Source organism: Diplotaxodon limnothrissa, linkage group LG3 (genome assembly GCF_057381915.1).
Source record: "Diplotaxodon limnothrissa isolate DT_005_m linkage group LG3, D_limnothrissa_male_GT1.1, whole genome shotgun sequence".
Taxonomy (NCBI): Eukaryota; Metazoa; Chordata; class Actinopteri; order Cichliformes; family Cichlidae; genus Diplotaxodon; species Diplotaxodon limnothrissa.
In genome coordinates, this window is record NC_140598.1 from 18,062,874 (window position 1) to 18,080,031 (window position 17,158).

The window sequence follows — 17,158 nt, forward strand, 5'->3', positions numbered from 1 at the left end:
ACAGAGACACACATGTTAATGTGATCTCTGGTCTCCCACTCAGAGACACAGGTCTCCCAGTGTCCAGCATTCAGAGGCTGCCTGAGGACTCATGTGAGAGAAAACCTGTTCACACAGACATGTAGAGCCAAATACTGTCAATAAGGCCTCTGCAATGTTCTGAAGACAGTTAAACCTGTCAGGTTGTGATGTCCAGCAGGTGAACATGCAGCTCCATGAACACGCACAGCTGTGGAGTCCAGCTGCTTCGATGTTGCATTAACTGGCATTAACTCAGCCAGTTAATGCGAGACAAATCCAGCTGCTCATTAAAGCTTTCTGCTTTGATAAGAAAATAAAACATTGGTCCAAACACCTGAAAGTCTCTATTTGCGATGTGCACCACTGGCCCAGCCATTTATTTTTTGATGCACCTTCTCAGATTAATTCACTGCGTGTCGTGCCCAGGGCTGGACTGGGACAAAAAATGGGCCCAGACATTTTGACTAGAGACCGGCCCACCAGGTATAGGAAAAGCCATAAAGCCTTTGAATGAAAACAAATGCTGTTGTGACAGTGATGTACGCTGTCTTGTTGGTAATAACAGGTAATAATCTGTTGGTCATTCTCCCACTTCAAACAGAGTTCACCCCAGGAACTCTACAGTACATGTCAATCTAAGAAGTGACTTTATGTTTAAACAAATGCCTCATTCTCCCTCTGACTGACCCACTCGTGCTGCCCTCCTGTGGTCATGGCTGCAGACATGCTACAGTCTTCAGTCTTTCGCCCTGAAGCCCACCTCTCATAGCACACTAGCTCGTCACCGACCCCACAAATCCAGAAAGCAGGAGTACTGCAGTCCCAGCCACACGAAAGGAGTCGAGGCGTTTTTGGCTCTTTCCTGGACCCATCGCTGCTCCTCAGGGTTGCTGATTGAAACCAGGTCATGATGTGTCTGTCTGCAGTAAGTCAAGGCTTCCTCCCAGGTTTTGTTTTCCCTGATCAGAATCAGTTTATCTGCCATAAAAATCAAGGAAACCATTAAAAACATTTCAGTGATTCTTCAGATGAATCAGTCGCTCTACAGAGAAATCTCTGTTCCAACCATCAGCTAAACATCTTCACCTCTGACAGAAGTTCAACATACATGCAGAAATAAGTGGCTGAAGAAACACACTGACCTAAATCCTCTCAGTGAGTCCAGCAGTTCATCTGTTGGACAAACAGCTGAGATAAATCTGTGTAAACTCACCATCATAGCAGAAGAAAGGCTTTCTTTGGTCACATCCAGCAGAGCTCCATCTTCCTGATCTCTCTAACAGAGTCGTTGCACATTTCCTGTTGTTTAGTCCATCATTAAATGAGTCCCAGTATCTGAAAGAGAAGTTACTCCCATCTGACCACCTCCAGCTGTCTCTGAACAAGCCGATACACGAGGCTGTAGAGTTCTGCAACTTCTTAAACTCTTCACTGTATATCTGATCGAGTCCACTGGCCAGGTCGGTGTGATGCTGTCTGCAGTAGTTCTGAGCCTGAGTCCAGGTCACAGACGTCTCAATCAAATGAAATATTTTGTTGTTTTTCATTGTTTCTGTCGAGTCAGAAACACAAAAATATCTTTAACTAATTTGTCTCATTCTTCAAACTGTTTCTTTCAGGAACACACGATGTAAAACAGAATATAAATTAGATTATAACATTATTAAATATTGTTTCATCATATTGCTGCCCACATATTCTCACCATCATAGCAGATGAACTGATGAGTGTTAGTCCATGGAACATCTACCCACTTGTCTACTGTCCTCACCAGGGTTTCAATAGTTTTGCAATTTTCATTAGTTTTTATTTTTATTTAGTTTTGACTTCAGATTTTCAATTTTATATCAGTTTTAATTAGTTTTTACCAATTGTTTGCTAGTTTAGTTTAGTTTTTATTTTTTTTTAAATCCTTAGTTTCAGTTATAGTTTTAGTTGTGTTCGCAATAATTAAGTGTAACAAAATCCCAGTTTCATCATATCAGTCATTCTCTTCTGCTTATCCTTTGGTATGTTGCTATTCCAGCTACCATACCCTGCACCCTGGACAGGTCGCCTGTCTGTCGCAGGGCTAACACGCAGAGACAGACAACTCACCTATGGGTTCTTTAAATAAATAAATAAATTAGGGCAGATGAACAACCATTGATACCAGGCAACTATAAAATGTATATCTTGGCCCCAATGAGACTATTAACTCTTGCAGCACCGGGTGTTCGTAATTTTGGTTCAAGTGAATTGATAAACTCTTTGAAGGCAATTGACTCACACAGTTATGTAGATGTCCCCGTCCTGTTGTCTCGGGATGCATCACGCTGCCTTGCCTGGGGTTAGCCTCTGTTTCTGGGGATGAGGGTTGAGTGTGCTCCCTTACCTTCTCAAGGTAAGCTAGGTTAGCCTTCTTGTGTGAGCTTTTCAACTGCACTTTAAGGTTTGTGGGATTTTTTCCCCTTTAGAAATGTCCCTCATAATTTGTCTCTTTCCACTACAAGACACTTGCTTTATCCAAAACACAGTCATATTCAAAGTAATCCCAAATTGGACTCTGGCGCTTTCTCCCGACTTTTCCTGACATGATTCTGCGCGTGGACGGAGCAGCGACACAGACGACTCGACTAACGTGCTGCCACCTGCTGGCATAATGAGACACAGCAAGAAAAAACCTGGAAACTAAACTTCATCTTCACCCTCGTCTATTGTATGACACGTACACATCAATGAAAACTAAACACATTTTTGCTATAAATTCAGTTAATTTTAGTTAGTTTTTTTTTTAGTTCATTTTTTTTATACAAAGCATAAAAACTTATTTTATGCTTTGTATGTTGTTCAGTATATTTCTATGCAAAACAAGAGGGATTTCAGTACACAGCAGGATATTCACATTTGTAACCAGATATTTACATACACACACTTTAGGCAAGGCAAGGCAAGTTTATTTGTATAGCACAATTCAACAACAAGGTGATTCAAAGTGCTTTACAGAGACATTAGAAACAAAAACAAATAAAAAGCATGATTTAAAATTGATTAAAACAAGCAAACAAACTAACTAACTAATTAACAAACAAACAAACAAAACAGTATATAAAATCAAAACAGATAAAATCAGAACAGTAGATAAAATCAGTAGTTAAATATAAGTTTTGAAATTTAAGCTTAAAAGTGTGGATTTGGTGCTTTATTCAAATGCAGCTGAGAACAGGTGAGTCTTCAACCTGGATTTAAATAAACTGAGTGTTTCAGCTGATCTGAGGCTTTCTGGGAGTTTGTTCCAGATATAAGGAGCATAAAAGCTGAATGCAGCTTCTCCGTGTCTGGTTCTGACTCTGGGAACTGATAAAAGACCGGATCCAGATGACCTGAGGGATCTGGAAGGTTCATACTGGGTCAGGAGGTCATTGATGTATTTTGATCCTAAACCATTCAGGGCTTTATAGACCAGCATCAGAACTTTAAAGTCTATCCTCTGACGGACAGGCAGCCAGTGTAAAGACCTCAGAGCTGGACTGATGTGGTCCACTTTTTTGGTCTTAGTGAGGACTCGAGCAGCAGAGTTCTGAATGAGCTGTAGTTGTCTGACTGATTTTTTAGGTAGACCTGTAAAGATGCTGTTACAGTAATCAAGCCTACTAAAGATGAATGCATGGACTAGTTTTTCCAGGTCCTGTTGAGACATCAGATCTTTTATCCTTGAAATATTCTTGAGGTGATAGTAAGCTGACTTTGTTATTGTCTTAATGTGTTTTTCTAAGTTTAGGTCTGCATCCATCACTACACCCACATTTCTCGCCTGGTTTGTGGTTTTTAGGTGTATAGATCGAAGTTCTCTGGTGACCTGTAATCGTTTTTCTTTGGCGCCAAAGACTATTACTTCAGTTTTGTTTTTGTTTAGCTGGAGAAAATTGTGGCACAACCAGTCATTGATTTCCTCAATGCATTTTACCAAGAGCCTGCACAGGGCCTTGGTCTCCTGGTGACATTGTGATATATATTTGTGTGTCATCTGCATAGCTGTGGTAGTTTATTTTGTTGTTCTTTATAATCTGTGCCAGTGGGAGCATGTAGATGTTAAACAGAAGGGGTCCCAAGATGGAACCTTGGGGAACTCCACATGTGATACTTGTCTGCTCAGATGTGAAGTTACCTATTGATACAAAGTATTTCCTGTTTTCTACGTATGTTTTGAACCAGTTTAGTACAGTTCCTGAAAGACCTGTCCAGTTCTCCAGTCGTTTGAGTAATATGTTGTGGTCAACTGTATCAAATGCTGCACTGAGATCCAGTAAAACTAGGACTGACATTTTTCCACTGTCTGTGTTCAGACATATGTCATTAAACACTTTTGTCAGAGCGGTTTCAGTGCTGTGGTTCTGTCTAAAACCTGACTGGAAGGCATCGTAGCAATTATTCTGTTTTAAGAAGTAACTGAGCTGTTGAGAAACTGCTTTTTCAATTATCTTACTTAAAAATGGGAGATTTGAGATCGGCCTGTAGTTGTTCATTTGTGTCTTGTCAAGATTGTCCTTTTTCAGTATAGGTTTGATTACAGCAGTTTTTAGTGATTCTGGAAACACCTGATATTAAAGAAAAGTTGACGATCTGTAACAGGTCTGACTCTAAAGTCTTTGAGACCTTTTTGAAAAAACTTGTTGGCAGGACATCTAAACAGCAGGAGGAGGAGTTCAGCTGACCTAAGATGTCCTCCAGGTCTTTGCTGTTAATAGGTTGAAACTGTTTCATGGTGTTTAAACAGTTTTTTGGTGGACACAGTACATATCCTGGATCTGCTGTTGATGTACCAATTGCTTGTCTAATTTTTTGGATTTTTTTCAGTGAAGAATTTGGCAAAGTCATTGCAGGCCATGGTCGAATGAAGTTCAGCTGCCACTGACACAGGAGGGTTTGTTAGCCTGTCAACTGTAGAAAATAAGACCCGAGCATTATGGCTGTTTTTAGTGATGATGTCAGAGAAGTAGGACCTCCTTGCACTCCTCAGTTGTAAATTATAATTGTGAAGTTTCTCTTTATAAATGTCATAATGAACCTGGAGGTTTGTTTTTCTCCATCTGCGCTCAGCTTTCCTACACTCTCTTTTTTCATTTTTCACTAGTGTGGAGTTTCTCCATGGAGACTTTTTCCTTCCAGAGATAACCTTCACCTTAATGGGAGCAATAGTGTCCATTACATTTAACATGTTAGCATTGAAGCTATTGACGAGCTCATTGACTGACCCTCTGGGCAGGTCAGGTGTTAATGGGAAGACCTGGTTAAAGATCTCACTACTGTGTTCAGTTATACACCGTTTTGTGATCACTGTTGTTGATATATTTGTGTGGGCTGAGATTTTACTTTCAAAGAAAACACAGTAATGATCAGACAGGCCCACATCAGACACAGTAACCTTTGAAATGCTCAGGCCTTTGGAGATCAGTAGGTCAAGAGTGTGTCCTCTATTATGTGTGGCCTCTGTTACATGCTGAGTCAGCCCAAAGTTGCCCAGAGTGTTACTCAGGTCTTTAGTCCCTTTGTCCTGAGGGTTGTCCACATGGATGTTAAAATCCCCAACAATAATTACACAGTCAAAATCAACACAGATCACAGACAGCAGTTCACTGAGGTCATTAAAAAAGTCTGTGCCGTATTTGGGAGGCCTGTAAACATTAAGAAACACAACTTTGGATGGGGCCTTCAGCTGTAAAGCCACATATTCAAAAGACTGACAACTTCCAGGAGATAGCTGCTTACATTGAAATGATTCATTAAATAAGACAGCAACCCCTCCTCCTCTCCTGCTCACCCTGGCCTCACTGATAAAACTGTAGTTAGGAGGGGTCGTCTCGATGAGAACAGCTCCACTGTTACTTTGGTCCAACCAAGTTTCAGTTAAATGGTAAATGGTAAATGGCCTGTATTTATATAGCGCTTTATTAGTCCCTAAGGACCCCAAAGCGCTTTACATATCCAGTCACCCACCCATTCACACACACATTCACACACTGGTGATGGCAAGCTACATTGTAGCCACAGCCACCCTGGGGCGCACTGACAGAGGCGAGGCTGCTGGACACTGGCGCCACCGGGCCCTCTGACCACCACCAGTTAGAAACATAAAATCAAGGCTGTGCTCAGTGATTAAATCATTAATTAAAAATGTTTTCCCAGCTAAAGATCTAACGTTTAATAAAGCCAACTTAAGTGTTTTAGAGGCATTACTTGGGAGAAAACATAAAACATTTTTACTGTACAACATCAATTTAGAGTAAACTTTTGTTTTAGATAAATATTGATATATCTTTTGAATTAGTTAAATGTCAGAATAAAGAGAGACAGAGCTTCTATTTTTTATCACTTTCATCAAATGTAGGAGTACATATACACTAAGTTTATTGTTAATTAATAAGAAACTCCAGACGATTCCATTCTGAGCTGAAGAAGCTTCTGATAGGTTAGTAGAGTCCATGTGAGTAAACTGGTGGCACAGCTGTGGATGCATATAAGGCAAAACACAGAGCCTGTTTCTGTGACATGGGAACATCAAGAGATGTCAACCAAAACACCAGGAACAGAACTGTGGAGCTCCATAAGTGTGGCTCAGTTTGAATACAATTTGGTGCCATTTGCAATTAAGAAATACAGACAGTTTCTCTCTTTACTCTTAAAGTTAACAAATATGTTATTGATAAATAATATATTTATCAATCTAAAAAAAAATATTTAGTCTGATTTGATGTTACAATTAAAAAAGTGTTTGTGTTTTGATCTGAAGAGTACATAAATATGTGGTTTCAACTGTATATTTGATGATTGTCAGCACAAAGAGGGAGAGAGAGGAACAGAGAGAGAGAGAGAGGAACAGAGGGGGAGAGAGAGGGAGATGGAGAATGAGGACAGAACAGAGATGAACAAGAGCAGGTGAGACATACATGTTAGTCAAATGGTTGTTTACCAAAAGTATCACCATATCAGGTACTCATGTATCTCGTACCTAGTGTTTCTTTTTAGGTTTGCTATTTTTCAAATTCTATATTTATTAAGTTATGCAGGCTTGTTTGCACAACAAGGATAAATAATTATATAAACTTTTCTCAATCTAAATAGTGTACTTTGGTAGAATTAAAAAATAAGTGTAGTGCAGGTCTATGATGATTTTTAGTGCTACTATCATCTAGTTCTGATTCTGGTTCTGTTTTGGTTAAGTCCTCAGTAGTCCTGATTTTGAACTCTTGTAGTCCTGTTTTAATTCCAGATCAGTTCTGGGTCTGGTTGAATTGGGGTTTAGTCCTCGTGTCTTGATGCAGCCCTGACCTTGTTCTGCCTCGCTGCTTAATTAAAAAACTAGTTTAAGGTGTCCTGCACATGTGATATATATTTTCCCCTACATGAAGTCATTCTTTTTTGAACAAAACTCGAAACAGAGCCAATTAATCTTTCAGTCATTTCTACCCCCCCCCCCCAAAAAAAAAGAAAAAAAAAATCCCACATGCATACTACCCTTTAGGGCTAAGCCCCGGGTGTTTCAAATGTCTGGCTCCGCCTCTGGTGGGAACATTTCCTGATTCAACTTTTCTTCTGTTCAAATCAAACTCCATGAGAATCAAAGTGTGAATCAGAGTCCTGATGATCAGATTCTATAGAAACATGGAGACTGTATGAATGAATGAATGAATGAATGAATGAATGAATGCTTTATTGGCCATATGCAGGTTGCCCCACAGAGGAATAGGACCCCCCCCCCCCGACTTACACACACAACAACAAGACATCACATGGGAATACAGTCGGAGACCGGCAGCGTTGAGAGAATAACACTGAAAAAATTACACAACATTGGGAAAAGTACAAGAGGAAAAAAAGAGACCTCTTCACACGCTGGGCACCTATGGGAGGACAGCATGAGAACAGGAAACAAAAAAACTCCTCTGCACAGAGAGCACATTAATGTCCACATCACAACATCAGAGCACATGACAAGCCACAGGGGATGGATAGGGGGGTGGGGGGTGATTCGAAGGAACACAGCAGTCGTCCTGCACCATGCTATCATTTCAGCGCGGCACGCAGACCCGCTGCCTTCCCCCGCAGGAACAAGCATCGAAGGCGTTTGGAAGGGAGGGGGATGAGTGCGTGCTTATCAGTGTAAGTGTGTGTGTGTGCGTGTCCATAGTTCAGCTGAGACAGTGTCCTTCGCCGTATCAGGCTAAGTAAACAGTCCTCCAGCCGATCCAGGTGTCCTTCATGGGATGGGAAGAATAGTCATCACACAGTCGTTATCAGGGAGTTGTTTTGGTGGGCTCCAGCCTTGGGCCTAGCAGCTGGCGCCGTGGTGTCCAAATGTAGAATATTGTTGATTTCTCCTTTATGCGAGCAGCGAATTTAGCACTCTGACACTGGGGCCTCGATTTCCCGTTGGAGCGCTGCGAGCCTCCCCATGATGGTATCAAGCTTCTGTTCCGTGGTGTTGTCATTCTTTTGGTTCTGAGACCCCACAGCTGCAGTGAGCCGTTCTGCGATGTTATCCAACTTTCGCTCAAGGGTGTTATTGTGAGCAGGCCCCTCTCTGATGTATCCCATCATACGCTCAATGGTGTTAGTTTGAGTCTTCACGGCAGCTGTAAGCGTCTCCAAGGTGTTAACCATGCTGCGTTCGGTGTGGGAGGCCGCGCCTCGCCCCATCGCTTCAATTCCAGCGGTCAGCTTAGGGGGAGTTTGAACAGCCGGTTCCGCTCTCTTATTTCTCCGATAAGTCAGGGCCAAGCCAGCTCCGATCAGCAAGAACCCCGTTATCATGGTTCCGAATAGGTAAATATCCTCAGCGTCCTCGATAGACAGTCCCGCCAGGCACAAGATCCTCCAGGTTTGCCACCCATCCATCGTGTATCCGGCAGGGAAAGTCCCTCCAGGGCACTCGGGCTCTCCCGAGCCCAGACTTCTCGTTGAGAAGAGGGTGTCAATAGCGTTCAGAGACCAGTTGATCAAATCCATAATTCTCTATTAGGTTTTAGAGAACGACAGTGAGAGACTGTTCCAGGGAAAAGTAGTGCACACGAGACAAGACAGGACACAAGAGGCTAAGCAGGGAAGATAAGGGGAAGGAGGAGAGGAGAAAAGTGCGACCGCCTTCGCCGAGAGCCAAGTAAGAGGATTTACACTAGAGATGGCACGATACCACTTTTTTATGTCCGATACCGATACCGATATCATAAATTTGGATATCTGCCGATACCGATATGAATCCGATATAGTGTTTTTTTAATCAACAAAACTGTTTTTTAAAATATCTTGCGGCATTTTGTATAAGTTCATACTCAAGTTTAAAACAACAACTACACTAAAGCTATTCTGTTATACCTGTATGCAAAAAAAATATTTCATAGTTCAGCAATACTGATCAATCTAATAAACTTAAACCTACACCATCCTCCCTATTCTGGTATTTTAAAGAGTACTTAGCATAAATATTAAGCAACCTAACTAATAGGGTTCCAACTCCCAGCAACAACAAAAATAAATAAATAAAAAATAGGGAACCACCCCTCACGCTCCACCTCATGATGCTTAATAGACGTAATCAACCTTAATTTGATGCAGTGTGAAAAAAAAATGCACAGAAATCAATTATTTTTCAAGAAATATTAAATAGATTCAACATCTTTCTTCAACAAAATTGCAGACTGCACAGATGGTACCTTCCCAAAGGAAAAAGTACTATAGCTTACTAGAGTATATTAGACTTAATAGTTACTATATACAGTAATTGACTTCTATTCATTTTACATCAAATTAAAACTTTGGGTGTCAGATAATTATTTATTAAAAGCTAGACATTTTAAATGAGAATAAGAAAGAAAAGTATGTCTTTGTGCCCCCTTTTCCCTGTTAATGCCCTGTCGGCCCCCCTGGCTAAACTTTGCTAGATCCGCCCCTGCTCAGTTACCAGCGTCAGCTACGTAGGAAAAGATCCTCGAGTAGAAAGAAATATTAAATACATTCTAACAACAGCTGATCAAGCTTAAACGTGCTGCTGTTGTTCAGCCGCTGGTTTCCTCTTTCTGGTGCAAAGTGGGCCAAAAACAAACAAGAGAGACGGACTCGCAACAGAAAAGCTGATCAACTGATCATTAAGCAGTTTCATGATTGAAGTAGCAGCAAGAAGAGGCAGTCGCTTGTTAAGCTTAACGCAGGAATGCTTTACAAACATTCAGAGATGGACTTACACACTTGCTTTACTTCTCTCGGGATAACTTTGTCGGAGATGAAATGCCGGGTTGCTAGCGAAGCTCCAAATGCTATCCAGACCACCGACAGGTCCCGCATGCCACAGCCGCTCTATCACGTGATGCATACTGCTCCGACCGGCTAACGTTCTGAGGTGAGTTACGGCGTGTTGCAAGTTTTGTGAGGTGCTTTCGTGATATTTAATGGATCGGATTACATTTTTTATTTTTCTCCGATATCCGATCCAGTAATTTAGGTCTGTATCGGACCGATACCGATACGTAATATCGGATCGGTCCATCTCTAATTTACACTCAATATGTTCATTTGTTCCCTTTAATCAGAATCAAAACAGAAATCAAGTGCCAATGAAAACGGGGATAGATTAATGTTATTGACAGGACAGATGATCAGAGGTGCAGAGTTTTTACCTCCATCATTCATATAGGGACAGAAGAATGGGTGGAGTTTGTGAGTGAAGGAGCAGCCAGTAAAGGAGTAGATCAGAGCTGCAGCACCTACATCATAAAAGGAGACCAGACCCTCCTCATAATCCACAAACACCCCCACCTTCTCAGGACCAGGATGAAGACAGAGACGGACTGAAGGACCAGCAGCAGCTTTGTACTTATTTCCATTTCTCAGCCTCACAGTCCAGAAACCATCCTGAGGTCTCAGTGTGATTTTTCCCTTCCTGTTGATCGACTCTGTGGCCACTCCTAAATTCCAGGCAGTCTTTCCTTTAACCTGAACCTCAAAGTAAAATCTGCCTGAAGAGAAACTCTGCTGTCCTAAAACACCAGCACAGTAAGAAAATCTCTCTGGGTTGTCTGGAAGATTCTTCCTCACATCACTATCATAAACTTGTTTTCCATCATCAGACAGGATGAGTTTAGGATGAGCTGTATCAGGATCCAGAGTCACATCCACCTCATGCTGCTGCACCCTCTGCAGCTCAGCCTCTAACAGCTTCTTCTTCATGGGTTTCCAGACTGTCTCCTCCAGCTCAGCCACAGCTCTCCCCACAGTCTCCTCATATGATGGTGGATGAACTCTGACCTCTGTCCAGTCCTTGCTGGGTGGAGCAGCTTTCAGGGAGGAGAAGCTTTGGAGGAGGTGGAGGTGGTCTTCAGAGCGTGAGAGCTGCTCCACCTCAGAGCTTCTCTCCATCAGCTCAGAGATTTCCTGTTCCAGATCTTTGATGAGACCTTCAGCCTGTTTCTCTGTAGCTTCCTGTTTGTCTTCGATCTCCTTCATGAGCTCCTTCAGGCGTCTCTCAACAGACTCCATCAGAGCCGTGAGGACCTGAACACCTGCTTTCTGTCTGTCTGCAGCATCTTTACTCATCTTCACCGACTCTGTGATCTCCTGAATCTTCAGTCGTCTCTTCTGGATCATCTGCTGAATCTCAGCCTCTGTCTTCTCCAGCTCTGCCTTCTTTCCTTCATATTCTTCTCTCAGAGGAACAAACTCGTGGTTCTTGTGGTCTAAAACAGAGCAGAGCACGCAGACACATGTCTGGTCGGTCTTACAGAACAGCTCCAGGAGTTTATCGTGCTTCGTGCACATCCTGCCTTCCAGGTTCTCCACAGCATCAACCAGCTGATGTCTTTTCAGACCTTTCAGTGTCAGATGAGGCTCCAGGTGAGTCTGACAGTAGGAGGTCTGACACACCAGGCAGGACTTCAGGGCCTTCAGTCTGGTTCCAGTGCAGACGTCACAGGGAACTTCTCCTGGTTTGGCAGCTTGTTGCTCTGAGCTGCTGCTGCTGGCTTTCTGCTGAGCTTCACGTCTGAACTGAGCAACCATCTCAGAGAACAACGTGTTGATGTCTAGTTCAGGTCGTCTCTTGAACACTCTGTTACACATAGGACACTTCTTTCTGCCATTAGTGTCCCAGTGCTGACTGATGCAGGTTTTGCAGAAGTTGTGTCCACATGATGTAGTGACTGGATCAGTGAACACATCCAGACAGATGGAGCACAGAAACTGATCTTCAGATCGCAGATTGCTGGCAGCAGACATGTCTGCACTCTGAGGGAGAAAGAAGAGAAACATTTGATTCAAAATTCACTTTAAATTTCATTTTACAAAGAGAGAAACAAGCGTCAGTAGTCTGAGGAGCTTGGAGAGAAAAGCGTCTGGACTTCGTTGAGTTTCTTGAAGACGTTTCATCAGAGAAGCTTCTTCAGTTCTCAGAGTAACTGGTGGAGACCCAGCAACACACTCAGACACAAACTGGTTCATCCAAACACAAACCTAACATCGTAGTGTCTGCTGTACAGTGCAGCGTCCAGATGGACAGGATCAACGTTTGGGGATGAAGATAAATACAGTCGTTACAAAGATGTGAAATTGTTTCTCTGTTTTACAGAAGGTCCAAGATTCATCCAGATCATTTGTATACTTGAATAAATCAGTTTGTTGGATATTTTCCATCAATCACTGTGAAGTAAACTTCGACCTTGTTGGTGACTGAATACTTCTTATTGTACGTCCAGATCAACGAGCCATTAATATTAAACAGTGACTGTTCCAGTAGAGCTGACAGTGAGGAGGACGATGAATCACAAACCTCAGAAATGTGTTATTAACTGTTGATCCAGTATTTTAATGGCATTGATGAGAACATGTTTATTCAGAGGTGTCTGTATATTTGGTCCATTTGTGCGTCAGTAAAAACTGTCCTGTTTTCTCTCACAGATACTGGAACATCCTCACAAACTCAGGATGTGGAAGAAGATGAACTTTTCCAGTCACTCGCTGGGATACATCATTCATGTTATTCTGGATCCTCAGAAAACATTGATTTATTTTTGTGTTTCACATATTTGTTTGTCCAAATCAAAGATTGATGTTAGTAGAGAAGAAGCCACCATGATAAAGCCTGTGTGTGAAAACGAGATCAGTGGATTTGATCAAAATCCCATTTAAGGAGGAATTCTGTCCTCCAGTTTGTTTAAATAAGCTTTGGGATTAAACAGCATCATCTATGTTTGTGTCTGATGACATGTTTGATCCAGGTCAGCTTGAATATCACAGCTGATGTGTGGAACTCTGACATGTTTAAAGCCTGATTATCAGGATGATTCAAACACATCTGTCTAAATAATGAGATTCATGTTTCCACACAAAGTTATAAAGTGCAGCATCGACTGTTTTCTGAATGATTGAGGATCATCTGTGACTCTTACAGGATACACTAAGTCAGATAATCTTTGTAAAATGTGTGAATGACTTTTTGAAGTACTGACCAAAATCTGCTGGTTTACAGTGTCAAAGGCTTTATATCAATAAAGAATAAATAGGTGTTTTCACGTCTGTAATCCTTATGATCAATCAGATCCAGAATCAATCTAAGAGGAACAGGAAGTGATGAATAACCAGGAAGTGTGGAGTCAGTCTGAAGTCCAGAGCACAGCCTGAGTCCACAGTCCTGAGCAGAGCCACAGTGAGACTGAAGCAGCAGCTCGATGCTCCTACAGTGGATCTGTGGTTACATGAGCAGCTTTCTATGGATCCAGTGTGACTGTGATGAGTCCTGATGAAGTGAACAGAGTGAAGATTTGTGTAGAAGCAGGAAGTGTGATCAGCTGCACTCACCACTGTTGCTGAGAGAAACCTGATGGACTCCAGTGAATCTTCTTTTAGAGACAAACAGGACTCGACTGCAGCTCTGCTGCTGCTCTCTCACACTTTCACTTCTGCAAAATGACGTTGGGCTTCTTGTTTTTCAGGTGTTGCTCTGCCTCTTCCTGCCTCTCCCTTTACAGGAATCAGCCGGTCTGTACTCAGTGACTGTGTGCAGCGGGTGGGAGGAGTGAGGAGTGGTGTGTGGGTTCACACAGTAATGACGGCCTCAGGTGATCAGGAGAAACTCACCTGGATTTCCTTTTTCGCCTCGTGCACGAGAACATCACCAAATAAACTCGAGACAGTTTTTAATATTTCGCTGTTCAAGAGCAAAAAGACTGACAGACTGTGTTTAAGGCCACCTCACAAATGTCACACATGAAATATTCAGTGTTTATTTGCTGGTTTGTTGGCAGCAGCTCCTCAAAGTCTGTCACACATCTGTTTGACCGTCTCCAGTTAATCTGAGACACCAGTTAATCTGCAACAGCAGCATCAGGCGGCTCAGCTGATCTCTGGTGTGTAGCTGCTGTGCTGTGGTCCCATTCCTCAGTGAAAGCAACAGCAGAACAAAAACTCTCTCCATCCACATGTTTGAAAAGAAAGCTTTTAAACAGATGGACACACTCAGTAAAGGACAAAGAAAGAAGTAAGAAAAAATTAGAGTAAAGAGTAAAAGCAGGAGCAACTGAAACAGGCTGCATGCTAGCTGACGCATGCTAGCTGACGCATGAGCACTAGAACTGTTCAACTTCATTGTTATGAGTTTAGCACCGAGTTACATGAAATCCTGCATCAAAAAGAACAACACAGCGATCACAGACATGTTTCTGCCAACAAACCAACATTAACCCAGAAAAGCCTCTAAAACAACCTGCTGTGGTTTGGAGTAGAGATTCCTGAATTTACCAGGTGCACCTGAAGGCAGCACAACTTAAACCGTAAATAATGATGTAGGTGCGCAAATCCTTTTCAAGCGTCACTGCGTCAAATGAGCCGGCTTACATTTGTTGCACTTCTACACTAAGTTTTACGCTCGCGTTTCTTTGTTGCTGATTTTTGTTCCACAAACCAAAAGAACAAAGATTCAACCTTTAATATATTTTCATGTGTGTTTCAAGCACTGTGACATATCACACACACACATGCTGAGTGTGTCACTGATAAAGCTGTGACACAGCAGCTCACTCAGTCCAGTCCAGGTAACAGACTCACCTGTTAGCAGCACGTCTGAGAAAGCCATCCTCAAAGACCCCACATCCCCCCAACACGGACTGTTCACAGTTCTACCCTCAGCACGAAGGTTCAGAAGTTCAAAATCCAGAACATCCAGACTCAACTCCTTCTTCCCACTGCTATCAGACTCTTGAACAGCTGACCTGTTTTAACAGTGATGTTTGCACATCAGGTCATCTTTCATATCAAGCTCATAGCTCCTTTGCACATACATCTACCTCACACTTACATTTAGTCTCCACTCATTTATTCATAGTATTTGTATTTTATCTTGTTCTATTTGTATTTATTAGCCTGCATCTGTGTGTGGACAGCAAAGAAAGAGTTTCATTGCACAGAGAAATGCTTTTCTTTGTAAATATGACAATAAACGCTTTGAAATCTTGAAATGTTGATCTGATTATTCCTGACACTGATTACATCTGAAACCATCAACAGTCACATGTAGATCTGCTTCATCTTCAGCTTTGTGTTTCGTTTTTGTCTGATCTTCTCTGAAGCTTCCTGACAGTCAGCAGCTTTGACCTTTGACCCACATGAAGCTAACATGTGACACAGAGTCAGGACGCTCCGTGGAGATCCATCAGCACAGCAGAAACACGCTCGGGGTCGTCATCTTTAGAAACTTCCTGTGGATCCTACAGTCTAAGATCCAGAGCTGTCACTAGGATGGTTCAGTCATTTCTCATCAGCTACAATTAGAACTCAGAGCTGAGCAAATATAATCAATCACATGCTGTAGAAACATAGAAGTTTCTATCCTTCAGAAAACATCTGACAAAAAGATCTAAAACTGTGTGAAAAGCAACACTTGTTGTTCTCTAAATGTTGGGCCACAGCTGTAGAAAACACTGTGAGTGTTGGTCAGTAATGACATTTAATTTATCTTTGTGCAGGTAAACATGATCCAATCTTCTATCTAAATGACTGCTTTGTCTTTAAAAAGGTGAAGAGTCTGAGGCCGGTGACCTTTCCCCGAGTACATCCTCACAGCGGCTCACAGGACCAGGCCTCACTCCTGTCCTGCCAGAGGAGAAGCTTCAGAGTGTCTGTGCAGTTCAACCACACCTGTCATATTCAGTACGGTGTTCATGCAGTTTGCTACCCAACAGTTACAGCATGTAGTAATACAGTCCCACTGCCTGTTCAGCATATGCAAACATATGATGAGTTCAAGCATGTGATGACAAAGGCCTCCCACTGTGGGCATTTCATCATGTTTAGGAGCCTCATCCAGCCACACATCTGATCAGTGGAGTATTAGTAACACAGAAAACTAAAGAGGACACATGTTACTTTCATCTTTATTTATTTTATACATCTGTCATTGTTAGACATGAGGTTCACTGAAATCATTACAAACAGTTTTGTCAGATTTCTCTCCCTCTTCCATGTGACTGTGTCAGCTCGTCAGCATCTGTTTGGGACAAGAATGCACCAGGAAGTAATGAAAAGTACCATTAAAAGCAGGAGAGGTTCTTATATTATAGAAGAAGAGATTATTGTAAAAAACTATCTCAGTGCCATCAATGATTTAGGAACCTGAGAGAGGACTTGGTAAAATAAGACGTTCTTATAACTTCACCCTGTGACGGGCCAAGCTGCGACTCTCAGAGATGGTGATGTAGGTACAGAGCACGTGAGAGTGCGGTCCAGGAAATGTCTCTTCTAAAACTAGATGAAGGCACAAGGGGATCAATGTCAAGGTGTAGAGATTCGACATCTTCAGCCTTCAGTGGAGACTCCAAAACACCTGGGTGGGTATGATGGCTCTGAGCTCTCCCAATCAATGCTCTCAGTTTGGATTTGCTGACATCAAGAAGCATGTGTAAATGATTTTCAAATCACAGAAGAGTCAAGAAAAGAAAATCATTGCCTTATTACTAGAGATGGACTGATCCGATATTACGTATCGGTCCGACACTAACGTAAATTACTGGATCGGATATCGGAGGGAAATAAAAAATGTAATCTGATCCATTAAATATCAAAAAAGCACCTCACAAAACTTGCGACACTGCGTAACTCGGCTCATAACCGTAGCACGTGG

The 17,158-nt window shown here is 42.1% G+C and overlaps 1 protein-coding gene and 1 pseudogene across 1 annotated transcript; both read right to left on the reverse strand.

The window, feature by feature from the left end:
* Window positions 1-675: 675 nt before the first annotated feature.
* On the reverse strand, window positions 676-8,697 carry LOC146634760 (putative C-type lectin domain family 20 member A; annotated as a pseudogene).
* Window positions 8,698-10,575: 1,878 nt separating this feature from the next.
* On the reverse strand, window positions 10,576-12,264 carry LOC146634761 (E3 ubiquitin-protein ligase TRIM21-like). The gene has a single exon (XM_085342365.1). The coding sequence runs from the start codon at window positions 12,262-12,264 to the stop codon at window positions 10,576-10,578; it is 1,689 nt and encodes a 562-aa protein (XP_085198491.1).
* Window positions 12,265-17,158: the final 4,894 nt, after the last annotated feature.